This window comes from Haliotis rubra, unplaced genomic scaffold (genome assembly GCF_003918875.1).
Source record: "Haliotis rubra isolate DU_JTF1 unplaced genomic scaffold, ASM391887v1 Scf490, whole genome shotgun sequence".
Classification (NCBI taxonomy): Eukaryota; Metazoa; Mollusca; class Gastropoda; order Lepetellida; family Haliotidae; genus Haliotis; species Haliotis rubra.
Window position 1 is genome coordinate 163,606 of NW_025767180.1, and position 25,908 is coordinate 189,513.

The window sequence follows — 25,908 nt, forward strand, 5'->3', positions numbered from 1 at the left end:
AAGGTCGGTGATTCGATCCCCTGGCCACTTCTAACAAAAATGTGTGAATGAGTGAGTTAGCTGGGCTTCACGCCGCTTTTAACAATATTCCAGCAATTTCATGGCGGGGAACACCAAAATGGGCTTCACACATTGTACCCATGTGGGGAATCGAACCCGAGCCTTCGGCGTGAACACTTTAACCACTATGCTACCCCACCGCCCCGTCAATCAAAAGGACGACACAATGCTACACTTTTTGTTTGGCCCTGGTCTGGTTGAGACTGTATGGGGCCCGTTAGTAGGTCACGGCACTTCGCGAGACCTCAGAACTTCCGGTGACAAACAACGTTTCGTACCTTTTCGTATGGTCTCACAGTTGTCAGTTGACAGTAAGGAACCGATAATCCTTGCAGGAATAACACATTTCCGATCTAACCATCACGATTTAGCCAACTATTACGACTGTCAATAGTTTCCCCATCTCATTTCCTCTGCGATTATGTGTGTGCATCTACATGTCCTGATGTCCTGTTTCTGTGTTATGTTACATGTATTTGTGAAGGAATAGTTCTATCGTTTCAGGTTACGTGTCCTCTTCCGATGGGTATATGGCAACGACAAATTTCTGTTAATGAAGACATTTAAACTCGGGACGTTCCTCTTCTGGTTGACTCGACGAAATGTTAAGAAGCGAACATGGAGTCAAGGCTTGGGCCGACACACAGAAGGGGAGGTAACTGAGATGTTTAAGAAGGATCTGCAGTCCCTGTCGGATTTCATAGGTACGCAGAAGCTCTAGTAATTCTTACGTTGTATACGAATTAAACTTATAATTAAGATTACCAATGTTTGAGAATTAACAAATCCATAGTTTGGATGATAGTTCAAGATCATTCGTCGCCACTAGTCTCTTTCGGTAATGTGCACGAAATGTGTGCAACGCTTCCTGGCGGCAGAGCATTGGTCATACAGCAAGTGGGAGGTAACTGCCTTCGTATGGACAGAGATATCCAGGCTATATCGGAGGTTATTGGTAATAAACTGATACAGGGTACAAACAATGACCGTAGCAATCTAGATATTCACCTGACCATCTTTGGCTGTTCTGTTACATCGTTCCTGGATGTCAACTTCATATCTTCATCCTTGTTTAAGACACACCATTAAATAAATCCTGTGTATAGACAAATGTCATCTTCTCTCAAGTGGAGCCTCGCATGACGCATCCTATCTTTTTAACCTTGTATAATTATGGTCGGTTGGTTTCGGCGGTCAGTAAATAATCGAGCCTGGTCCAGACAATCCAGTGACATCATGAGCATAGATCTGCGAAATTTGGGCACGAATGCATGCATCAACCTGTTACGACAAGCATGGGTTTCTGAAGGCTAATTCTAACCCGGATCTTCACGGGTTGTATTTATATAATGAGGGAGAGTAGGGCAGTCATGATCGGCTACGAGCTACGGTCCTTGTTTGATTCCCCTCTCCGATACAATCCGTGAAGCCTATGGTGCCCTACATATATATATACTGCTTGATAAACGCAGCTATATGTATCTCAATCGTAAGAGAGCCAGGCATATCATTGTATTATATACTCCCTCATTCGACAGAGTAACAAAGATGCAGAATTGCTCTTTATAGTTAAGCAATGGGGAGCTCACAGTCACTGGAATGCCTTGATATTGTCGTCGTCTTTGGTCTTTGAAATATTACTAAATGTCCAACGAAGTATAGGCACCAACAGCTGTTACATAATTCGGTTGAAGATTATAGCTTCAAATGATTCAACAGAAGTGCGACTCGAGTCCGCTGCTTTGACAAATTGATCAAATCCCGCCGTTTAATTAGAAACAAGCATGTTACATACATGTTGACAATCTTTGAAATTTTGTTTATGTTCTGACAATCACTGGGGCATTAGAATAAAGTTAATGTTATTGGATGTGTAATGACAAGAACACAACGATAGGTTTAATATGATCTATATTCTGAAATAGAATATATCTACTTGATTGACCATTCCTTTATTACACACCTAAGCTAATTAAAATTTCATTTATCCAAATAAATATTCAGTGGTTTTCAGACAGTTTTCAATATCCACCATGACAAACGACACAATAATCTTATGCCGTATTTTGTATCTGTCCGCAGTTTTCCTCCATGCCCATATACTTATAACACCTCATGCTGGATGTTCCAGGGACCAAGAAGTTCCTGATGGGGGACGAGCCCTGTGAGACGGACTGTGCTGTGTTCGGTCAGCTGTCACAGGTTTACTGGCATTTCACGGGCACTGGACACGAGAACATCATCAAGGGCAAGTACCTTCAGTTACATCATCAATACCATAATTGAAAACATTAAGCTATTCAATCCCCCGTCAAATTAACGGCCAATTTGTGTATTTTTACTTAACAAGCGTCAAACTCTGCGCATCATCTCTTTGCGAACCCTACCCTAGTGAAAGTAATGTAAGGAGCTGAATGATCATTATCAGAGCATTAGCTATCTTTCACTAGCTGTATTTCCTTCCCTCTTGAAATAGGCCTTGTCTTGGTTCCATGGCTTCCATTAGCGAAAACGGTGAAAATCTGCAGACAGTATTCACGGGTGATATACATATATAGTGTATGTAGTCTACACAAAGGATGCATCAGACGTAGACGCGTTTATTCCAACGTTTGTGAAAAATCATCTTGTTACATGGAGGCAGCGTTCTGCTAATGCCTGCATTAATGTGTGTTGCTGCAATGTTCTGCACCAACCAACGGATACCGATTACGTAATGTGCATGAAGTGCCTGTACCCATTTTGTCATCATATTTGTGAAAATGTGTTTCTGTAAACAAACAAGTACCCGTTAGAATTTGTTTTCAGTTGCCCATGCATGCTTTAAGAGGCGTCTAATGGAAACAACTGGTCAGGCTCGCTGTCTTGGTTGACACATGTCATAGTATTCCTATTGCGTAGATCGTTCATGACGTTGATCACTGGATTGTCTAGTTCAGATTCGACTATTTACAGATATATTGCTAATTGCGACGTTAAACAACAAACCAACAGAATGAACGGACAAGGTTTACACGTGTATTTGATTTCAAATTGATTTAGAACTTCGATTTTGCATTTATTCAATGCTAATGAAAATCTAAAAACACCAACCTCCATTTACTGTTTTTACACTTTCTACGTGTCAACCTCACGTTATTCAGTCTCAGAGATGTCATGTCTAGTATTCAAATCCAGTTCTCTTACTTAACTAAATTATCATTTCTTTTATAATAAGATCACATTACAAGACTCTAATTTACATATGCATTGATGTTATCATTATTTTGTTGTTATATAGTGAACTTTTCGTTTTCGTAGACAAATACCCCAACCTGGCCGCCTACTGTGAACGTATGAAGGAAACGTTCTGGCCCGTCTGGGACCAGTGTACCACACATGGTGGAACAAGGGAGGCAACCAAGTAGTAACTGCGGATTCCATGTATTTCAAAGGACATATAACTGTTCAGATGGTGTAAAACACATTTAAACAGCTGTGTCCAAAGTATTTGTTTCAGACGTCACTCACAAATGTTATCAACTCGATCAATAATCCAGTTGACTTGAACTGAACTTCGTCCCTTTAGTAGTTAATAGCCCAGTTGCACAGAACTATCTTGATATTTAGAAATAGTTTTCTAAGCAACAAAGCACCCTTGCTGTAATTAAGTCGATTCAGTTCAGATATACTTTAGAAACCCTACCTCAACTAGCTGTCTTTTAGATGAGACATCTTGCTTGATAACAGAGAAAAAAAGATTTCGCGAAGGATACGTTAGATCACGGGAAGGTAATTGGAACAGCTCGATGACGTAAGGTCAAGCTATCCTGCTCATCAGTAATGTGAGAACTGTTGTCACGAAGGATACGTCAGCTCAACATGTAACTTATAAAGTCTACTTTGTAAAGCGTAAAGTACAGTCTGAGATTTTGATATTTTACGAGCATCGTATTGAACTATACTTTCGCAGATCTACTATTGGTTGGAGCCAGCAAGTCTTAAGTAAGTTTACAATGTGTAAACTATATAGTTGACCCCAAATATTCCTCTTACAGATTCTGCACCATTTATTGTGTTGGCTAACACTAGTCCCTGAAATTAAATATTTTACAGAAAAAAAACAGTTCATAGTAAAATAAAACAAAATATAATGAAAAGAAGCCCTGAGACTTTCTTCATTTTCAGCCTGAAACTGTGGAAATCTGGACTTGCCACATATTCTAGACTTGCATGGGCTTTCTTGGATATATTTGTTTCAGGGTCGGTATAACAGATTAAATATTGTGCTTACCAGAAGGTTATTCTGTCCTTTCATGCATTTCAATTTCGGCGTTTCGTGTGATATGTTGTTTCGCTTTTAGTTGATTTATAACCCATGTATATTTGATAAAAAACGTTTACCCTAGATATTCGTTCTTACGGATTCGGCACCATGTGATATCGATATTGTGTTTACCAGGACATTCTGTCACTTCATGCATTTCAGTATGGCCGTTATAGGTGGTTGTGATATGTTGTTTCGCTTTAGGCTGTTGAAATTACTCTTGAAAGTAACATTCCTTAACATACACAGCGATGTTTTCCTTTGGAGACCATAGCGATCTTGGTATATTAATAACGGTGAATGAGTGAAACGCTCGTTAGAACGATATTTCAGCTATGCCGGCCTGTGATACCCATGCCTACTGTTGAAGAAAGCCTACCTTTTGTGATTACTGACCCCAGGAAATATTATCAGGTAAACATGAAATTCCGAACTCTGGCTCACATCAATGTCCTATTCGTGTCCAACTGTTAAATGGGATAATGATAAAACAATTGATAAACCATGTTCACTAACTTACTGCAGGGGCGGTGGGGTAGCCTAGTGGTTAAAGCGTTCGCTAGTCACGCTTAAGACCCGGGTTCGATTCCCCACATGGGTACAATGGTTGAAGCTTATTTCTGGTGTCCCCACCGTGATATTGTTGGAATATTGCTAAAAGTGGCATAAAACTAAACTCACTCACTCACTCACTCACTCACTCACTCACTCACTCACTGCAGTGCTTGCATTGAATGACATGTACATGTATAGTCTGTTTGTCACCGACAGTGTATAATCTATTTCAAATACAATGCTTTGATTTTCAATATGTATGCTCTTTTTTGTGAGGTTCTTATTTGTGCGCAAAGAGTGAGTGAGTTTAGGTTTACGCCGCAATTAAGCAATATTCCAGCTATATGGCGGCGGTCTGTAAATCATCGAGCCTGGACTAGACAATCCAGTGAACAACAGCATGAGCATCGATCTACGCAATTGGGAACCGATGACATGTGTCAACCAAGCCAGCGAGCCTGACCACGCGATCCCGATAGTCGCCTCTTACGACAAGCATGGGCTACTGAAGATCAGTATTCTAACCCGGATCTTCACGGGGTGTTTGCAAAGAAGTTATTAAGACGTCAGAGTGTGATCTTCTGTGTGGCTCCTACTGTCTTAGCTGTGAGCATCATTGCTTGTGTGTTAATTGTCTCACAATCTACCACCATCAATCCATTCCCACGTGGACATTCACACAAAGCATGAATCCTCCATGTTTGTTGAGAAAAATACAAAGTAAATGTATTTTGTTTCACAATAAAAACATTTTATTCAGCTTTACGTGAACAAACAAAAAGCAAATAACAAACAGAATAACCATGTTGCCAAAAGCTTAATAAATATAACACGGCAATTGAATTACGACAATTGATACATGTACAAAATATATATTGAGCAGCATTGCCATACCGTCATGGGGACGTGTATTTACGTCAAAGCAAACCACCATTATTAGAATACAATGTAATGTACAATTTGCAAGAGTGAATATGTCATTATAGGCAATGGCCTACTCATAATATAACATAATTCGTCCCATAATGAATTATATACATGGGCATATATGACAGGGTTTTAAATATTCAAATTACAATATGTTGTAAATATCGTCGTATCTTCGAAGCATCAGCAGCCTACATCTTGGGCGCCTCGTTCTCATCCCCCAGGGTGATGACGTCATCAGTCGCCTTGACGTTGCGCATTTCTTCAATGCAGGCTTCCATTGGCTCATCAGCCTCATTCTGACGGCGGCAGCGTCTGCGATGGTCTTGTGCATGACCATGACCATGACCATGACCATGACCTTCGCCTCGAGGGTGACCTCTAAAGCGACCTCTACAGCCCTCTCTCGGATCACCTCGTCCATCTTCCCATCCGGCAAAACCCATGTCCCGAGGTTCCATCTCATTGAGGCATTCCCAGCTTCTCTTGCAACCTCCACGACCACCACGTCTCCATCCCCCTCTTCTGTTCCAACAACCTTCACCCCAGGCATGAGGATGCATTCCCATCATGCCCCAGAATTGCATTGGGCCGCCAGCAAACATGCCGGGATGGCCGAAAGATGGTGGAGGCATGTCCTCGTCCGAAGATCCGGAGGTATCATCGTCTTTGGTCTGGGAGTCTTCAGCATGGTGTTTGTCATGTTTATGACATTTTCCTCTTCCCTTCTTTCCTCTGCCACACTTCTGGGTTCCACTTTGGTCATCTGCCTTCATTTCTGTATCTGTAAAATAGAGGTACAACAAAAGGGTGAACCATAAAATAGAGGTACAACAAAAGGGTGAACCATGCACACCAACGACTATGATTATGCTGTTTACTTGCCAACAATGGGCGTTTTCTGTTGATTAATAGACAATAATATACCAAAGGGAGTGTAGTATGACACCTAGTTATTTTCCCTAATGCCTAACCCTCCCTGCAATGCTAAAGCCCTCAATGAAGCAAGTCTAGATTTCCCAATCTCCCAAATCACTGGGGCTCCTTTTTTAATTTAAATGGGTTTATTTGTTACTATCAAAATTATATATATTCAGGGACTAAGTGTTCGTCTATTTGACACTGACTGTAGCAACATTTCTACAGTATCGGGTAGGGTGACATCAGAAATGGGCTTCATGCCATGGAACAAAATGGACCAATATGGAAAATCGAACAAGGGAGTTCGATCTGACGAGCGATCGCTGTACCCATCAGGCTACGCCGCTGCTACCCAAAGGGAGTAACACTGATCTTTTAGTCCGACTTGACGAAAGGATTTTTATGAATTTGCTAATTGGTGCACCGCGGAAGTATCCCTTGGGAACTAAGTCTGTTGACATTATCGTTGACAAAGGTAGGCAAACATTGACCCATGCGAGACACGTTTCTGATTATCTCGACAAATTCGATAATATCCCAACATTGAAGAGGCAGTGAGGTGGCCTTGTTGTTTAAGGAACTGCTCGATATGTCAAAGAATCGGGTTCCTTGTCACTAGTATCACTTTCCCCAACCACTGCTATGACAGTAGACAAAAGACACATCTTAAACTGTAATATGTGAGACTGTGTGTGTTTACAAGTACGGATACCCACCATTACCATCGCCTCTGCCCTCTGTGTTGTCAGGTGCATCTTTCGTATTTTCCGCTTGGGCGCCTTTATCTGCTGTGTTGGTTTCGAACTCTTCACCGGGAGTGACCTCCCCTTCTGCCCTTGACTCATGGCACTTATTCTTCTTGTTCCAGCGTTTCATGCGCTTCATCCATCGGTGAAAGTGGGGATGAGGAGGCATTCCTCTCATAGGCTACAAAATAGTGTGGACATTGATCAAATCGCTAGAGATTTTCGCGTATTGACATTGTGTATATCTAGGCGAGAAGTTGGTTCGGTGACTACGAACAAAGTGATACTTCGAGGACACAGTCGAGGTAGTAACATTTGAGAGGTACACCAGAGACGTTTAAAACTGGAAATGATTTGAAGCAAGCTCACCATTGCGCCTGCACCTCGCATGCCACCCATCCTGCCCCACCCACGGCCCCACCCCTGCATCCTGGGGTCAAAGTCCCATTCATCATCCTCTGATACTACAGGAGAGGCATCTGGAGAAAAGAATCAGTCATCAAAATATTAGTCTGACAATATTACTGACATAAGCGTCCATACAATCTCCACATACTTTCTCTCTTTATTCTTGCGAGCCTTTTCCTGTATTGATCCGAAATATCAATATTTCAAGATCAGTTGACTGTGTCCCAGGCCGAGACTGAATCAGCTGTTAGTACTGTTATAGTTATCGAACCTTATAATACTCGTACACCGATATGTTGATCACTGGATTGTCTGGTCCAGACTCGATTATTTACAGACCGCCGCCATACAGCTGGAATATTGGTGAGTGCGGGGTAAAACTAAACTCGCACACTCGTATAGCGATAGACGAATGTTCGTTTGTACCTCGAATGTAGATTCTGAGGACGGATTCCTTGACTGAGCATAGGGCCTCCTGCATCTCCTGTTCCGAGGAGCAGGTCACAAAGTCGCCTTCACCATCTGAAACACCATCCTTAGCTTGTGTACATGTGTTTATAACTCATTTGTACGAGTGAACAGTGAAGATAAAATGGACATCTATGCTGAACAAGTAACACAAAAGAGTTTGTTAATCACAAAGTTACAAAACGGTTGGTTGTACGAAATGACAGCTTATTTATGTCCTTGTTATGGTATATACTGTGAAACCTCGGTTATCTAGAACAGCCGTATTCTGGACGATAGGGAACTAGAATATACAAAGGACATTACTCCGGTGACGAACCAATAAAGATCCGGTTTAGAAATGGTCATCTGGTGCATGTACTATATGTATCCCATTCCAAATAAATACCCGTGAAGATCCGGGTCTTCGGTAGCCCATGCTAGCTTGTCGTAAAGCGGACTAACGGGATTGGATTGTAAGACTAGCTGACTTGGTTGACACGTCATCGTTGCGCAATTGCCTAGATCGATGCTCACTATGTCAATCACTGGATTGTCTTGTCCAGACTCGAGTATTTACAGACTGCCGTCAAATAGCTGAGTGGCGTTAAACAAACATACAAACAAATGTTCATCCGAGCAATGTCGCCTCCACTGGTAGTACAACCGTAAGGATGAACAACGACTCACGCATGTATATCTATATCACTGAACTAGTAATCTAACCAGAATATTTTACGGACATAATATCCTATTCAAACCCCTTTTCGTTACTCTAATGATTTATAGATATTGATCAAATGGCTAATAAAAAGTTATAACATGAGGAGTAACTCAGTCAGCGAGTAACTATCTCTTTCAAAAGGGGAACTTAAATCTCTTTGAAAAGTACAGTGAGTGAATAATGTTTTACTGCGCAGTATAATCCACATTCCCGCTTTTTGACGGTGGGCTGTGAATAATCGAAGCTGTGGATCAGACTAACAGGAGACTGATGTCATGAGCAACCACGGCGGGGAACATGGAACACAACGATTCTACCCACTTCAGTCGAATCGTTTGGCATGATATTGAGAGGAGACGTAGTCTACAACGGGTCACCATTTAAGCATGTAAAAGCGTAATGATGAACAAGTGAATAAAAATTGCTTTGAGAAACATTATGAATGAGTGAATCTTATTTAACACCGTAATTAACCTTCCCTACCCCACCCATCCACCCGCCTTGATAATGGTGTAGTTTACACTGAATGAACCGGACATATCTCATAAATACATTCATGTTCACTGACTGATATTGCAGGGACATTGCGTAAAAACGGAGTAAACACTCACGAACTCACTCACGAACTCACGAACGACAGACATAGGTTGCTCAGGGTTATTTTAAAATCCTGAACCCCAGCAAATCTACATACAACCTATTGAAAGCAGGGAGGCTGTCAGCAATAATCAAAATATACATAAAATACATTTAAAGAGGAAAACACTTACCTTTCCAGTACATGTTGAAAGTCCCCGCCTCGAGTTTCTTGAACACTTCTTTCACTTTGTCGTGCACGAAGGCGTATGTTGGTGCGGAGTCGTTGGGACCAGGGAAACGCCGGACTTCAGGTCTCTCCGTCCCCTCACGTTCATAAAACACTTTGACTACCACAGACTGCATCTTGTAGTTCGGGCTGGTTCTCTGTGACTTTAACGTACAACAGGTGTTTCAATGTGAAATTTCTTTTCAGCAGACGACAGAACTTCGATATTCTCCTCTTTGTCTTGATTTCACGTCACCTGGTATGGTCTGTGTAGCTTGATTCTCTCAGCGAACTGATCCCGACATTTTATACCCCATGTATGTTGTAATTTCTGAAAATAGAAACGAACGTTCGCAAACGTTCCGAGAACTGAGCTGGCACGTTTCAGACCGGTTGCATCAGGATCACGAGGGCGGATGAGTCATGGTCACGTGAATAGGACTTTCCCGTGACACCTACGCATTAGAAACGACACTGACGTCACAAACTTGGCTGAGTGCCAAGTAAATAACCTGGTCATGATACAGAACGATTTTGTCATCAATAACAAATGCTACCTAATCCGATACAGTGACGTTTGTTAATCAACATGATGGTGCACCAGTATTATTTACAGAGGTTGCATTTAATAAATGTGAATTATTTTAATTGTGAAAATATTTTCATGCAGATTTGCGTCACTCTGCAGTGTTGGCTGAGAGCCAAGGAATGTGAACTAGTCAGGTCCGAGAACCATTCAGAACGGTTCTCGTACGTCACGTGATTTGGTTAATCGACCCGAGTCCCGTGATTCTGACGCAACCGGTCTGAAATAGTTTGGGCCGGTCCAGAACCGGTCACGAGAACGTTCCGGAACGGTTTGATTCTATTCATAGCAGTTGACATCACTGACTTTCCTGGTATATAAACCCCTAGTTTTAGTAACAGAATCACTCTACCGGCCAGCGCTACACAGCTATACTGAAGTTACCTCGCCAGCTGCTGTTATACAAGGACTCAAGTGTCGTCTGCTGAACAAATAAGACCGTTCTATAAAGTGAATACCGATTGCTAAAAGTGAGAATCATTGAGTTCTACCTCTGCTGTACAACATATCCTGACCAGAGAAATCTCAAGATGCAATCCTTGGTAATAAAGATGATTTATGAGCGGCAGGGCAGCGAGACTACCGAAGTTCGACGTTTCACTGTTCCGAGTGACACCGCCCAGAGTTACACCTTCATCAACGAGAAGGTGATGCAGGTGTTCCCACACCTTGAAGCGGACACGTTCAAACTGTGTTGGACAGGTAAACGTTGCTCTCTCTGTAATACATCAATATGGTACAATTAAGCGTAGTGTAAAATTCTAATAAATAAATGAATGTAAATAAATAAAATTCTAATATATACACACACACAAGTATTATATACGTGTGTGTGTGTGTGTGTGTGTGTGTGTGTGTGTGTGTGTGTGTGTGTGTGTGTGTGTGTGTGTGTGTGTGTGAAATATGAGTCCAGATATTTCTACTTGTCATAACTAAATTAATAATTAATTTATATAATACTAAATTACCACTGATTAGGTTCGCAATGGTTTGCTAAACAGTCTTCATTTGGAGCTTTATGTATATATATTACTGTCTGATGTACGTGTTTATTGTTTAAATTTGGTAAACATTATTTGAAGACCAAGTCTTCTAAGTTTATTGCTTTGTTAATCGTGATTGTTTTGTGGAACAGTAACATATGGTTTTAAACAAAATCTTTGTATTTCTCTTCAGATGCAGACGGAGATTTAGTAACTTTCTCCTCACAAGAAGAGCTCGAAGATGCTCTCAGCAGTGCCCGTGATTCTGTTATGAAAATCGTTGTCCGAGGTGAGCAGATTTCGAATTAACATAAATAACACATTATAGATCAATATATGTGTATAGCACTGACGATGTTTGGGAGTTAACCGTTTTGCTGATCAATGTAGCAGGTGGTATATACACCTTGCGGTGCGATTTCGCCTCTGACCCCGCTCCTGAATAAGATAAATGCATTGATCATGTGACTTTCAAAACAAACAAACCCTCTGCGAAAGCCTACATCCCGAGAAAGCATAGAAACAGCGTGACCTAAATATCATTCTCGTATTGAGACTCGTTTACTCTGCTTGACAGAACACGATGTGGCTAATATAGCCGAAGGAGTTACGTCCCTTGAAACGAATGCCGTTCGGAGATTGGCGTTTGAGAATGAAGCTGGCTTTGGAGGACGCCGTATGATGAAAATGGTAAGTTATTCCAATGTAATTAATATAAATTATAATATATGTAGACAAAATAGTGTTGTCTAAGATATATAAATTCAAGTATGGATGAATATGTATATTTCAATATACAATAAATAGGATAGAAAAATTTCGTGTGATTTAAATGTGAAATGTCATGTAGAGTTATTTTTTACTATTACTCATATGTGTGGTACTTTATGTATATAGGAGGGCGTCCAGCCCCGTCACTTCAGACGTTTGGCGAGATGGACCGGGAAAGGTCCACGATGGGAACGGATAGATGATGTTGAACGAGCCCCTGATGGCGACGTCAATGCCATGATAACCCTGCCTAAAGAACAAGTCAGGCGAAACTGCAACCGTAAGTCGTCTCTAAAGCTGCGCATATGTGTTTGCAACACTGTTGCCATGACAACTAGAAATATACATGTTCGCTTGCATTGATTGGAAAATTAGGACTTGACATTTTATATCTTCGTGTATTTTGGAAAATATAATTGATGGAGATAAGAGTCAGCTATTGTATATTACCGACGATTAAACGGTGATCCACCAGCAGGAAAACATGATTACTCAAGAAAATGTGGTGAGTGAGTGAGTGAGTTTAGTTTTACGCCGCAATATTTCAGCTATATTGCGTCGGTCTGTATATAATCGAGTCTGGACAAGACAATCCAGTGATCAACAGCATGAGCATCGATCTACGCAATTGGGATACGATGACACTTGTCAACCAAGTCAGCGAGGCTGACCACCCGATCCTGTTAGTCGCCTCTTACGACAAGCATGGGTTACTGAAGATCAATATTCTAACCCGGATCTTCACGGGTGGGATGGGATACATATACATATAGTACATGTACCAGATGTCCTGTTTTGGTCAGATGTAATATTTAAACCATATTCATATGGTGTTTATTTATTTCAGATACAGACAAATCCGGACATGATGTCTGTAGAAACGGTCGCCGATGGAATCTGCATGCATCCTCGAGAGCCAATGGTGCTGAAGGTTGCACTGTGAACGGCTGGCGTCACCGGAGACATCAGCGTAGGTCAGATCCTACAGCAGATGAAGATACAGCTTCGGACGATGTAATCCCGAGGCGCGTCTGCTGGAGACGATGGAGACGACAGAGAGAACTGGATGGGCTCTCTCAGCGTGATGGCAATGAAAGTCATGGTACGTCTCCAGCTAGACCTTGTGAAGGGCGTTGGAGAAGGCAGTTGATGCAAGGAGAATGTCACCTGCAGCAGCAGAATGCCATTGGTGAAACGTCTCCTTTGAAATCCTGTGGACAACGTTGGAGAAGATCCATGATGCGGGAAGATGCTCGCGTCCAACGTGATGAAACGACCAGGAAATGTGGGGGTCCTTGGAGAAGGCGAATGATGCAAGAGGCTCGCCTCCATCGAGATGCCAATGTAAGCAAATGCCCGAAACCTTGGAGAAGACGGGCGATGCAAGGAGATGGTACCACAGAAGAAGATCTCTCTCTGAGCCCACACTGGAGATCAATGCAAGCAAGCCCGGCTTCAAGATATGCAATGGGTACGAAAGGCATCACTGAGCAATACCATGGATGTCTCGGTACCAGGAAATCCTTCCTTGCTGGTTGTGAAGGATTTCAAGCAGCCCGTTATGATGGAGCAAGTCCACAGCGACCAGATCGATGCCACAGAGGTCAACGAGAGGCCAGTCGAAAGAGGTGGTGCCCGTCAAATGGGGCAGATTTTAGAAGATGGTCCAGGCGAAATGAAATTACTGAAGATGAACGCTGTCCCAATGGCCACTTCGCTGATGGCAGCTTTGTTAGCTGTCAGCGCCGTCGTGATCGTTGCATGAGCTTCCCGAGAAACATGCCTGGATGCAACCGCACAAATGAGGAAAGATGTCTGAAAAAATGTGTGAGGTTTTGCGATGATGAAACTGAGTCACACGATAACAGCTCCAGTGACCCAGTCCAGCGTGGAAGCAAATGGCAGAGAGCATGCCCACGCAACATCAGACGGCGCTTTCGTCTCCAGATGATGATGGGGGAAACATCCAACTTCAAATCCTCAGAAGAAGAATCTTGTGGAGTCGTATTCAACAGGTTTCCCAGGAAGACCCTTTCTAACTACTACGGCCACAACCGAAGGTATGGGAAATGTGATCAGATGAATCAAGGGATGCCGAAATGCAATGGCGGGTATAACATGCAGAGAGACAGAATGAACATGAACCATAGAAGGGGACCAACGTTTCAAATTCATCGTCTTCGTACCGTAAGGCGCATGCGCCGCTTGCGATACCTCATGGGCCTTAACAGACTTCAGAAACACCAACGTTCAGGAAAGCAGGGGCAGAGACGAAGACCTGTCCTTCGTCTTCATCTACGTGGAACTGGATCCACAGTTGGAGGAGTCTGTGGGGTTAGAGGTCACCGAGGTACCTACCTCTTTGGAATGGGCACTCATCTGGCAGACACAGTTCCAACATGTCCTGCTTCATACTCTGACAAATTCAGTATTGGTTACAACAGCACAAACAGCAGTAAACATGAGAAGAAGATCGCGTGTCCGGCCATGGGCAAATCCTGGGGTTGTCATAAGGCTTGCTACAGAGAATTTGGGAGAATGATGCGCAGCAACTCTGGAAAGAATGAAGGGAGGATGACCTGTCAAAAGAAGGACGTCTGTAACGACCCTGAAGACGCTGGGACACAAACACCTTATAAGCTCCCTTTCCATGAAAAGAGGAGACACTTCCTGATGAAAAGAATCCTCCAGAAAGAAAGAAGGCTGTTCCGTACGAGAAAGCTGCTTGCCAGCCGCTGTGGACACGGGCGGTGGTCAAACAGACCCGTGATGATGATGACGTGGAGAGGCAGGCCAAGCACCTGTGTCCACGGTGGTCCCAGGGTATTGAGCGTGGCCTAACTGTGAGGGTGTCCATTCCTTTCCACTTGTCTACAGTTACAAAGTGAAAGAAATCTTTGTCAATGAGTGATGATTTTAGATGTTTAGGAATCCATTACATATATACGGTGTCCATTATATAAGGGTTCAGCTGCTGTACCATATACTGCCCATTACGTGTCGTTTGTTACTGTATCATACGTTGTCCATCATATAGGGTTTAGGAAGGACTTTATATATAATTTGCGTTGTCCATTTAATGCAGATTTAGTCACATTAAGTTATTGTCTTTGTCTAAGTATTTGTGGAAACAATTAGCTGTATCGGGTGATATAGAAAGGGAAATGTTGATCGAGAGTGATTTCGTGGAAGTTCCACTACTTTGACATAACTAAATTATTTACCCATATATTGTTATTATGTGTTTCCTATAAATTTGAGATTATGATAATGCATATGCATATGTTTCCATAGTTTTAGGTTTGTAATGGTTTTCTTACAATTTGTGTTTCAAATATTATTCACAGGTCAGGTTGGGTTAAACAAACAGATGATTATTCTGATAGACAAATATATATTGTTCATGTCAATAAAATGTTGTGAAGTGTCATGATGTATATTTGACTTCTTTCTGAGCTGCGCATTTTTCTGGACTCTCAGTTATAGTCATGATGTATATACTAAATGTGTATACATAAATACATATTTCATACATGACCTGTGGATTAGCCTAGTGGGTAAAGCGTTCGCTCGTCACGCCGAAGACCCGGGTTCGATTTCCCACATGGGTACAATGTGGTAACCCCATTTCTGGTGCCAACCGACGTGATATTGCTTGAATATTGCTAAAAGCGGCGTCAAACCAAACTCACTCACTCACTCACATGACTAGTACATTTGCCATGGCTAGTGGGTATTGCAACACATAGCTATCCATTTGTGGGTTTTCTTAAATGCATAATGAGTAGTATATTGGGACCTTGCTGAAAAAGGAACAGACTTCAAACAAGGAATCTGTGTCGTTGATCCTAATTAAGGGACGACTTACACGAGTCGGGAGTAAGTGAGCGGAGTATTTAATGTCATGGTGAATAAGGGATCAATGTGGTGCAGGTCCTAGAGGTATATCACTGTGAATAACTTCAGTTACACCACCGCGTGTCGGCCTAATGTCGGAGAAGGGACCAATTTGGTGCAGGTCCTAGAGGTATATCACTGTAAATAACTTCAGTTACACAACCGCGTGTCGGCCTAATGTCGGAGAAGGGCCAACGTGGTGCAGGTCCTAGAGGTATGTCACTGTGAATAACTTCAGATACACAACCGCGTGTCGGCCTAATGTCGGAGAAGGGATCAATGTGGTGCAGGTCCTAGACGTATGTCACTGTGAATAACTTCAGTTACACCACCGCGTGTCGGCCTAATGTCGGAGAAGGGACCAATTTGGTGCAGGTCCTAGAGGTATATCACTGTAAATAACTTCAGTTACACAACCGCGTGTCGGCCTAATGTCGGAGAAGGGCCAACGTGGTGCAGGTCCTAGAGGTATGTCACTGTGAATAACTTCAGTTACACAACCGCGTGTCGGCCTAATGTCGGAGAAGGGACCATTGTGGTGCAGGTCCAAGACGTATGTCACTTTGGGAAATATTTAGAATATTGATGGGGAAGAATCTGGAAAACTAAATCCGATCTGATCATAGCACGTGTAAGAGAAGCACTGCCTTGACACCTGAAGAAAATTGTAGCAAAGGCACAACGCATCCAGTCTGTCGGACTACAACATACAACAAGCGAGGTTACAAGTTGTAACTGGCGTCACGGAATTAATTTTTCAGGAATACCTTCACTTTCACCAACAATTACATCTTTCACTTGTACACAAGTTATGGGGAATGGAGCAACCTGGTTGGTCGAGTATTCTTTCATCACGCTGAAGTCCCGGGTTCGATTCCCCACATGGTGGATTTGGGGAAGCCCATTTCTGCTCATGTCCTCCTCCATGATTGCTGGAATATTGTTAACAGCGACGTAAAACCATACTCACTCACTCACTCAGAACATAAGTTATTAAAATAGAAATCAAGTAACGAACGAATGATTTGTATGAATCAAGCAGGCAGATACGGAGTTTACGAGGGTGTTCGGGTCTGGATGGGACCTTGAGGTGAGCAGAGAATATATTCGTATTGGTAATTGAAACTGACATATTAACCAATCGGTGGACATGAACTTCTTTTAATGTGCATGTACATGACAAAGTATACAAGCAGGGGACTACAGCACATGTTGCTGAACCCCGAGTGTTTAGAATATCACATATAAAAAAACATCCATGCAACAATATCATAAACTTGTCTATTGATAAAAATATCATTAACATTTAACGTTGGAAATATCTCCAATTGTAGTAAACATTTATCATGGAACACACGACCAGACATAAAGCCTGTTATAGATCACATTTATGTGAGTTACTGACAGCCTGTTCCTGGCTCCATTATTTACAGATTGTGGTAATACAGGTGGAACAATGTTGAGTCGGCTGCTAAATAGCAAACAATCTGAAACAGCTGCATAGTATTTCATAATTATTAACAATAACTCAGTTCATCAATTCTTCAACACAAAGGGTAGGTGGTATAGCCTAGTGGCTAAAGCGTCCGCTCGTCACGCTGAAGACCCGGGTTCGAATGCCCACATGGGTACAATGTGCGAAGCCCAGTTCACGGTCCCCCGCCGTGATGTTGCTGGAATATTGCTAAAAGCGGCGTAAAACTAAAACTCAGTCAGTCAGTCGGTCTTCATCACAAAATGTATGGCGGCTTTGAACAGTGTTTCGGTTACACTCCCATCTTGGATTGCCAGCTTGATGTGGTTGGAAACTGATATGATGCAGCTCTTAGACGCTTATCACTTTGGATAAGTCCAACAGCAGGGACAAGGTGTTGGCAAATCGAGGTCCATGATCAGGTTGGTCTGGGAATCGAACCCACGATCATTGTTTACAAGCACGCCACAGATTACTGCCTCCAATCACAACCCTTACATACAGCAATATATACAATTGATCATAAAATGAACGTTATACAAGAGTATTTGTTATTTCCTTATAAAATGAATGTGGTCAACTAAACTGTTAAAACAGCACTACACGTTTTCCTGAACCATTATTTCGTGGCTTCGGTCGTGAATCCTCTCGTTGTACACTCCTCCCAGTCGGGCCAATACGCCTCCTTCATCCGTTCACAGTAGGCGGCCAGGGATGGAAACTCGTCTGGAATTATGAAGAAAGTCATTTGTGTGGTACAGAAAGCCTGGCTTGTAAACTGCTAAATTCTATTTCATAGTAAAAGTAAGTTGATGAGTTGTTAGTGGTACTTAAAACATAAGGTGAGTGAGTGAGTTTAGTTTTACGCCGCACTCGGCAATATTCCAGCTATATGGCGGCGGTCTGTAAATAATCGAGTCTGGACCAGACAATCCAGTGATCAACAGCATGAGCATCGACCTTAAAACATAAGGAAAATAGACCCATTTAAAAGATCTTTAGTTGTGTGGTTGCTGTTTAAGCCACGCTCAGCAGTATTTCAGCTGCATGATGGGAGTGCCGTCGTCGTCGAGACAATTTATTCCAGTGATTAATATTATGAACACCATTCCAACGTCGGGAGACGCAGTCAAACAAGTCACTGTGCATTACCACCTGATACATTCCCCCTACGACCAGCATTGGAATAACAATGACAGAACAGTACCGGAGATAACCATGCGTTACAAGTGATCTCTTTCAGGAAAACGAGAGAGGAAAATTGAAAGAAATGGATCTGTGCACTTTATTTCAGAATAGTAAGTCAAAGAATTACTTCTTTCCCCCGCAAATGTACATATTTTGGGGGGATTTCTATAAAAACTTGAAAGTTAGACAAACGGTCTGGGTCGCTGGATGGTAATCTACAGCACTACCCCCGAAGTATGGCGTCCAGTTGGTTTCGTTGGTTAGTAATCTAAAGCACAACCTGTCAGTACTTCTATTCACACTTTGCTAAGGATCAGATCGTTGATTCAACAGAAAACTATGATGTGGGGTCTAACTTAGTTTAAATATCCTATTTTTCAGTATGTCCTTGCATCTTGTGGATCTCATACCTGCTATTGACAGGTGTTGTGTACTTGTCAATAACACATTCCATGATTTGCAAAATGGTTGATTGGTGCCATGAAAACCATTTTTTATGGTTACTCATGTACCAAGTGCATAAGGTTGGATTAAAGTGGCTGTTTGCCTAAAGAGGGGTTACCATATTATTATGTATCCAGTTTTAAATGGATACAATTTCAAATAATAAATCTATTTTTAAGTAAAGTTGGGACTTTTTGTGATCCTTAGCAAAGTGTGAGTAGTATAATCTCCAGTTGGTTTCGTTGTATGGTAATCTAAAGCACTACCTGTAAGTAAAGTCTCCAGTTGGTTTCGTGGGATGGTAATCTAAAGCACTACCTGTAAGTATAGTCTCCAGTTGGTTTTGTTGAATGGTAATCTAAAGTACTACCTCTAAGTATGGTCTCCAGTTGGTTTCGTGGGATGGTAATCTAAAGCACTACCTCTAAGTATAGTCTCCAGTTGGTTTTGTTGTATGGTAATCTAAAGCACTACCTGTAAGTATGGTCTCCAGTTTGTTTTGTTGTATGGTATGCTGAGGACCTACATGTAAGTATGGTCTCCAGTTGGTTTTGTTGAATGGTAATCTAAAGCACTACCTGTAAGTGTGGTCTCCAGTTGGTTTTGTTGTATGGTAATCTAAAGCACTACCTGTAAGTATGGTCTCCAGTTTGTTTTGTTGTATGGTATGCTGAGGACCTACATGTAAGCATGGTCTCCAGTTGGTTTTGTTGAATGGTAATCTAAAGCACTACCTGTAAGTGTGGTCTCCAGTTGGTTTTGTTGTATGGTAATCTAAAGCACTACCTGTAAGTATGGTCTCCAGTTTGTTTTGTTGTATGGTATGCTGAGGACCTACATGTAAGTATGGTCTCCAGTTGGTTTTGTTGAATGGTAATCTAAAGCACTACCTGTAAGTGTGGTCTCCAGTTGGTTTTGTTGTATGGTAATCTAAAGCACTACCTGTAAGTATGGTCTCCAGTTTGTTTTGTTGTATGGTATGCTGAGGACCTACATGTAAGCATGGTCTCCAGTTGGTTTTGTTGTATGGTAATCTAAAGCACTACCTGTAAGCATGGTCTCCAGTTTGTTTTGTTGTATGGTAATCTAAAGCACTACCTGTAAGTATGGTCTCCAGTTGGTTTCGTTGTACGATAATCTAAAGCACTACCTGTAAGCATGGTCTCCAGTTTGTTTTGTTGTATGGTAATCTAAAGCACTACCTGTAAGTATGGTCTCCAGTTCGTTTCCCACCGCATGCCAGTGTAACTGACTAAGCTGACCAAACACGACACAATCAGCCTCACACGGTGAGTCGCCCATCAAATATTTCTTCTGTCCTGCAACATTAATTTCGGAAAAAGTTTTACATGTATTGGAAACCCCCAATTCTGGATGATTAGACTTCCTATGGAAAAGGTGCAGATTAATATCATACCGGATTAACGAGCTGCTGCTGGCAAGTGTTGATGTTTAAATTAACAGACATGCACAATATGTTCACATTGTCAAGGTTTACGGAATAATACAGTCCGGACTAAGCAGGTTTTCCAGCATAATACATCCTTGGCATTGACTCCATAAAGACGCAGCAGACTCGAACCAGTTGGTGTCCCTACCATAATCAGATATTCAAGAGCCTATCTGGGATATCACCACAAAAATATATTCAAGGCGACGAAATCACTCCTACTTACGATTGGTTAAGGGACTGTTTTTACTTTACTTTTTACTTTGTTGTTTTCCAGTGCGGTCGAGAACAATGAAACAAGGCAAATGAAATAAGTTTTCCCAAAAATAACAAATGGCTGGCTCATAATACAGGAATTCGCTAATCATTGTAAGATGTCCAGAAATGCAGTAAATTATGATTAACTTGAAAAATGTGTCAAATTATCAGAGCTGGGGAGATCGCTTTTAGCTGTTTACCAGCCATATGGGAGGGGGACATGGGTGCTTCACACATTCCACCCATGTGGGGAATCGAACCTGATCAGTCTTCGGCGTGACGAGTGAACGCTTTAACCACTAGGCTACCCCACCGAGTTGGTAAGCAGACTTTAGAAACACTATTGCTGGAATCACACAAACCACATTTACCTACATTAACTCAAACTGTTCCGCAAAATAGCTGCAAATACAATATAACAACCTGTATGCCGAATGTCTTAATGAACTACCTCCCATGACTGATAAAATTAAATGATTTGCCAATGACATATCTTCAACATGATGAAATAATATAATTGTTCTGAGATCGGAAAAAACACAAGGTTTATCAAAAAGGAAAAATACAAAGCGGAAAGTTAATACGAACCTAAGATGTCTGATACAGCCTGCAGATCACGCTTCAGGAAGAAAGTGACCTCCTCTTTGGTGTGCCGCCCCATTCCCATAGTGTAAAGGAGCTTGCGGATTCCTCTCTGGTAGTACCACAGCATCACTTTACCAATTTTGAACGCCTTGCAAATTAAAGTCGCCTCAGGGTCAAACAGATATCGAAACATGGCGTGACACCTGAAAATGATCATAATGATAATAACATGAAATGAAAATATTATCACCTTTGATTATTCATAGCATCATACATGCATAATATTCAGATGAATATGCTCTGGACACAATCTTCAGAATGGCTCCGTTTCGTACCCGTGAAGATCCGTGATAGAATTGGTCTTCAGTAACCCATGCTTATCGTAGGATCAGAATCGGGTGGTCAGGCCGCTGTCTTTGTTTACACATATCATGGAATCCCAATGGCGTAGATGCGCCTGCTGCTGATCACTGGATTGTTTGGGTTCGGAGTTAAACAAACAAACAAACTAGTACTGTTGTATCAGTATTCACCAACATAGAGCCTCGGCCCACTCACCAGCTGGCATGGTCCTCCATCATGATGCCCACCGACAAGGCCACGGATCTGTCATAAGGCGTTAGGCGACTGTTCAAATCTACGCCAAACTTCTTGTTCAGGAAGTCAATGCAGAGCTCGGAGTCCGCCACCTTCTCCTCGTTGTATTGGATCCAAGGCCATTTGCCTTTTGGAGACGGAGTCATTCCATGGGCAATCTGAAATACAAATGTTCTTTTGCCTATCCGATGAACAGAATTCCCGCCTGGTTTCAATGTTTAGCATCATCTTTGTGTGAGTGAGTGTGGGTTTAGGCCCCTTTTAGCAATATGCTAGCAATATAGCGGCGGGGGACACCTGAAATAGGCTTCACACATTGTACCCATGTGGGGAATCGAACCCGGGTCTTCAGCGTGACGAGCGGACACTGAAACCATTAGGCTACCCCACCGCCCCGCATCATATTTGAACGTCACATGATTCCATTCTATCGTTGACTGTTATCAAACCTTACTCTTTAAATAATCTCATTTATCGAATATCGATCAGACACTTATCAAATAATAAAGTGTTCTCTGCCGTTCCGAACCGAAGCGTACAAACATTGTTTAATGTTATGTTAGGGGTTTTGAGCAACAACAATGTATATTACGAAAGCTGATCGAATGAAATACTTTCTGTTGGAGTTTTAGAATGTTATTCACAGCATACGGTTGATATTCTAGTAGTTGATGTTTTGTTAAAAAATGTGTATGATCCCTCCTTTCAGAAAGTGATCACTGGATTGTCTGGTTTCAACAACAATGTGCATTACGAAAGCTGATCGAATGAAATACTTTCTGTTGGAGTTTTAGAATGTTATTCACAGCATACGGTTGATATTCTAGTAGTTGATGTTTTGTTAAAAAATTTGTATGATCCCTCCTTTCAGAAAGTGATCACTGGATTGTCTGGTCCAGACCCGATTATTTACTGACCACCGTCATACTGCTGGAATATTGATGACTGCGGCGTTAAACAACAAACCAACCAGCAGCGTTTAAAATTCCCGCCTGCCTAACCGTCCGGAACGGCCTATTTTCATCTCGGACGGTCAAATATCAAAAGTAGCCTGTCCGGTGGTCTGGCAGATATTTTTAACCCTAAGAGTAAATATTTCATAATATCAGACAGGTTCTCGTGTCGTCAGTTTTAGGTGTTTAAGGTATTATGAAAATTATGTTAAACTATATACAATTGTACAGTTATGTTACGATAACCAATCATAACACATGTACTTACCTGGTGAGGTATTTTTGCTATCCTGATATAAGTCTCAAGTTTGACGACAAATGGAGATAAACTTGGAGCATAGGGTCCCCTCCCTACCTGATGAAGGATGACCGTGTCCCGGGGGTAGATCTTTTTTTTTCTGAAACACAATATCAATTGCACAATATGGACATTTTGCCTTTCAGTTAAGTTGGAATATTCTACCTGAACAATGTACTAGGGCCACGGTTGACCTAGTCCAGGTACGGCCCAGTCATTTGTTACAGGGAAGTGAGTGAGTGAGTGAGTTCGGTTTTACGCCACTTTTAGGAATATTCTAGCAATATCACAGCGGGGGACACCAGAAATGTGTTTCACACACTTTACAAACCAATAGCCATTTAAAGATAACCTAGAAACACCTAATACGCTAAAAGCGGCGCAAAACTAAACTCACTCACTCACATATTCCCCAAACCCTGCCCTCTCACCATTTCACCTCACACGCCGTCAGTTTTAATTCCAACTCAAATAAGGTGCGGCCGTCATACAGGGTATTTTATGGGCGCTTCGTCACTTCACTGATCGCTAAGTAGGACTACACAGGTAAATGAACTCGCTTCTCACCCCGTATTTTACAACGGGCACATATAGATAGCAGCATTGAGACAGCGTCCCCACACCCACCCTAAGTTAACCACATATTCACCCCGCATGACTAAACACTCATAATGAACAGCAAATGGACTCTCATGTGGATCGATCGAACTGCTGATAATGCGCCTCCACAAGCAGTCATACTTAGGCCATAGTTTCTTGACGATGACAACGGATACTGCCACTGCTGTCACGCCACCTGCAACACAAATAAGTCTGTGATTCAAGTTGTAACTACACAGAAATCCGTTCATGATGCTGATTCACTCCGGTTGGGTCCAAGTGGATTTCTGGGTCATCGGCGTCTTAAGCAAAGGGAGATAAGTAGGGTGTGGGACGTTAGCATTCGTAACTACTCGCCTCTTTCCGTGACCTACAAGGAGACTCGTCTCGCAGCCTAGTTCCCGGGGTCTGCTGCGCTACGCTTCGAACGCGGGAACCAGGCTGTTATGTTGCCTTTTGAGTGTTTTCTTGGAGATTTTGTGGCCATACAATAGAGATTTTACGTGCGTTTTCCGACATTGTTAGGTAAATTATAAATAGTTTCGAGCTTCGACTTGTGAAACAACATATTTACATATAACTAATCAACCTTAATCTTAGGCAGCGTACTGACATTGTATTGGGGATATTTTAGCATGAAGTTGCTTAGGGTCCTTCATCAATAGAGAGGACGGGAAGCTTTTCGGTGACGGTGTCTTCAAAACAACTTGCAAATATATACAATTTAGTGTTATGTCATGTCATAAACAGGTTTCTTTACGGTAGTATGGCCCGATATTGGTAAGTGATGGAGTGAGTATGGTTTTGTGCCGCTTTGAGCAATATTCTAGCAATATTGCACGGGGGACACCAGAAATGTGCTTCACATATTGTACCCATGTCGGGAATGAAAACTCGATTTTCGGCGTAACGAGTGAACGCTTTAACCACAAGGCTACCCCACCGCCCCATATGGGAGTCGGGGGTTAATATAGGGTATGATATGTAACCTTCTAGATGTTAGTCAGGGTGTTAAACATATCGGTGCACATAGGTTTCCGATAATTGCTGGGCGAAGTGGTATTTTGTTGTCATATACATGTATTCAAGATGTATATTACAAATCGATATATATATAGTGGGGGATTTCAGTTACAAAATCAATATTTTTGGGTTAATCGTGCATTACTTCGGGACTACCCATTCCCTCCCACGCCATTACATATACATATTCTGTACACGTGAAAGTCTGGGTTAGAATTGGTCTTCAGTAACCCATGCTTGTCGTAAGAGGCGACTAACCGGATCGGGCGGTCAAGCTTACTAACTTGGTTGACACATGTCGTATCCCAATGGTGTAAATCGATTATTTACAGACCGCCACCATATAGCTATAAGATTCGAGAAATCTATCTTGAGCAAGGCCACCAGGTTTCGTGTTTGGCTCTCACAGACAGTTTCCCCAACGCCTCATGTTTATAACTTTATTATGAAGATTGTGGTTTCTATATGGTTGGCTGTGATCAAAATGGTCCTTATTTGCAAACAAACGTCGCTCACCATACTATATGAATAGTATTGGGACAAAGGATTAAGTTCAGGAACAGATAATACTACATTACTAATTTGGAGGATGTTTCAGGAGTATCCCTCTGTACCTTCAGAAGGGACGAGGAAAGGCTTAGCTCAGACCTTTTCAGAGGTCATCTACCCACAAACAAGGTAAATCCAATAGCTAAGCTCGAAAGGCGTTCAAAGGTGCTGTAATAAACTTCGAACTAAACGTCAGCAGAGAGACTTACTAGGACCTGGGCTTCCTTTCACAAAGCACTAACATGATCGCAAGTCACTAAGGTAACCTTAGTGCAATGTTAAAGAATGGGAGTTAAGGTTAACCTCAGTAAACGTTGCTTCGTGTAAGGAGCCCCTGGAAGTTAACCAAACAC

At 42.0% G+C, this 25,908-nt stretch overlaps 4 protein-coding genes across 4 annotated transcripts in view; 2 read left to right on the forward strand and 2 right to left on the reverse strand.

Moving 5' to 3' along the window:
- Nucleotides 1–4,242, forward strand: part of LOC124291396 (failed axon connections homolog) — a 97,198-nt gene extending 92,956 nt beyond the window's left edge. Inside the window, exons 5-6 of the mRNA XM_046728382.1 lie at nucleotides 2,192–2,308; nucleotides 3,361–4,242. Of these exons, the coding sequence (XP_046584338.1) occupies nucleotides 2,192–2,308; nucleotides 3,361–3,467 (224 nt within the window). The 3' untranslated portion in view covers nucleotides 3,468–4,242. The remainder of the gene's footprint in view (nucleotides 1–2,191; nucleotides 2,309–3,360) is intronic.
- A 1,408-nt stretch (nucleotides 4,243–5,650) lies between these two features.
- On the reverse strand, nucleotides 5,651–10,074 carry LOC124291393. Its single transcript, XM_046728379.1, has 5 exons — nucleotides 9,865–10,074; nucleotides 8,350–8,445; nucleotides 7,885–7,994; nucleotides 7,486–7,696; nucleotides 5,651–6,632 (listed from the first exon to the last, which is right to left on the reverse strand). The coding sequence occupies exons 1-5, from the start codon at nucleotides 10,034–10,036 to the stop codon at nucleotides 6,040–6,042; spliced, it is 1,182 nt and encodes a 393-aa protein (XP_046584335.1). The 5' UTR covers nucleotides 10,037–10,074; the 3' UTR covers nucleotides 5,651–6,039.
- A 149-nt stretch (nucleotides 10,075–10,223) lies between these two features.
- LOC124291392 lies at nucleotides 10,224–15,669 on the forward strand. The gene is made up of 5 exons (XM_046728378.1): nucleotides 10,224–11,187; nucleotides 11,662–11,757; nucleotides 12,046–12,158; nucleotides 12,366–12,519; nucleotides 13,087–15,669. Exons 1-5 carry the CDS (start codon nucleotides 11,016–11,018, stop codon nucleotides 15,078–15,080), a joined length of 2,529 nt encoding a protein of 842 aa, XP_046584334.1. The 5' UTR covers nucleotides 10,224–11,015; the 3' UTR covers nucleotides 15,081–15,669.
- Nucleotides 15,670–17,281: 1,612 nt separating this feature from the next.
- On the reverse strand, nucleotides 17,282–24,289 carry LOC124291397 (failed axon connections homolog). Its single transcript, XM_046728383.1, has 6 exons — nucleotides 24,125–24,289; nucleotides 23,354–23,483; nucleotides 22,094–22,290; nucleotides 21,539–21,738; nucleotides 20,445–20,561; nucleotides 17,282–18,336 (listed from the first exon to the last, which is right to left on the reverse strand). Exons 1-6 carry the CDS (start codon nucleotides 24,232–24,234, stop codon nucleotides 18,230–18,232), a joined length of 861 nt encoding a protein of 286 aa, XP_046584339.1. The 5' UTR covers nucleotides 24,235–24,289; the 3' UTR covers nucleotides 17,282–18,229.
- Nucleotides 24,290–25,908: the final 1,619 nt, after the last annotated feature.

Excerpts from the sequence above, each read along its gene's own strand:
- LOC124291393 (XM_046728379.1), bottom strand. The coding sequence starts at position 10,036 with ATGCAGTCTGTGGTAGTCAAAGTGTTTTATGAACGTGAGGGGACGGAG. Across the intron at positions 8,446-9,864 it reads TTTCAACATGTACTGGAAAG|ATGGTGAAGGCGACTTTGTG; the intron begins GTAAGTGTTTTC and ends ATGGTGTTTCAG. Across the intron at positions 6,633-7,485 it reads GGGCAGAGGCGATGGTAATG|ATACAGAAATGAAGGCAGAT; the intron begins GTGGGTATCCGT and ends TCTATTTTACAG.
- LOC124291392 (XM_046728378.1), top strand. The coding sequence starts at position 11,016 with ATGCAATCCTTGGTAATAAAGATGATTTATGAGCGGCAGGGCAGCGAG. Across the intron at positions 11,188-11,661 it reads GTTCAAACTGTGTTGGACAG|ATGCAGACGGAGATTTAGTA; the intron begins GTAAACGTTGCT and ends ATTTCTCTTCAG. Across the intron at positions 11,758-12,045 it reads TATGAAAATCGTTGTCCGAG|AACACGATGTGGCTAATATA; the intron begins GTGAGCAGATTT and ends TCTGCTTGACAG.
- LOC124291397 (XM_046728383.1), bottom strand. The coding sequence starts at position 24,234 with ATGAACGGATTTCTGTGTAGTTACAACTTGAATCACAGACTTATTTGT. Across the intron at positions 22,291-23,353 it reads TAGCAAAAATACCTCACCAG|ATTGCCCATGGAATGACTCC; the intron begins GTAAGTACATGT and ends TTTGTATTTCAG. Across the intron at positions 18,337-20,444 it reads ACTGGAGACCATACTTACAG|ACGAGTTTCCATCCCTGGCC; the intron begins GTAGTGCTTTAG and ends TCATAATTCCAG.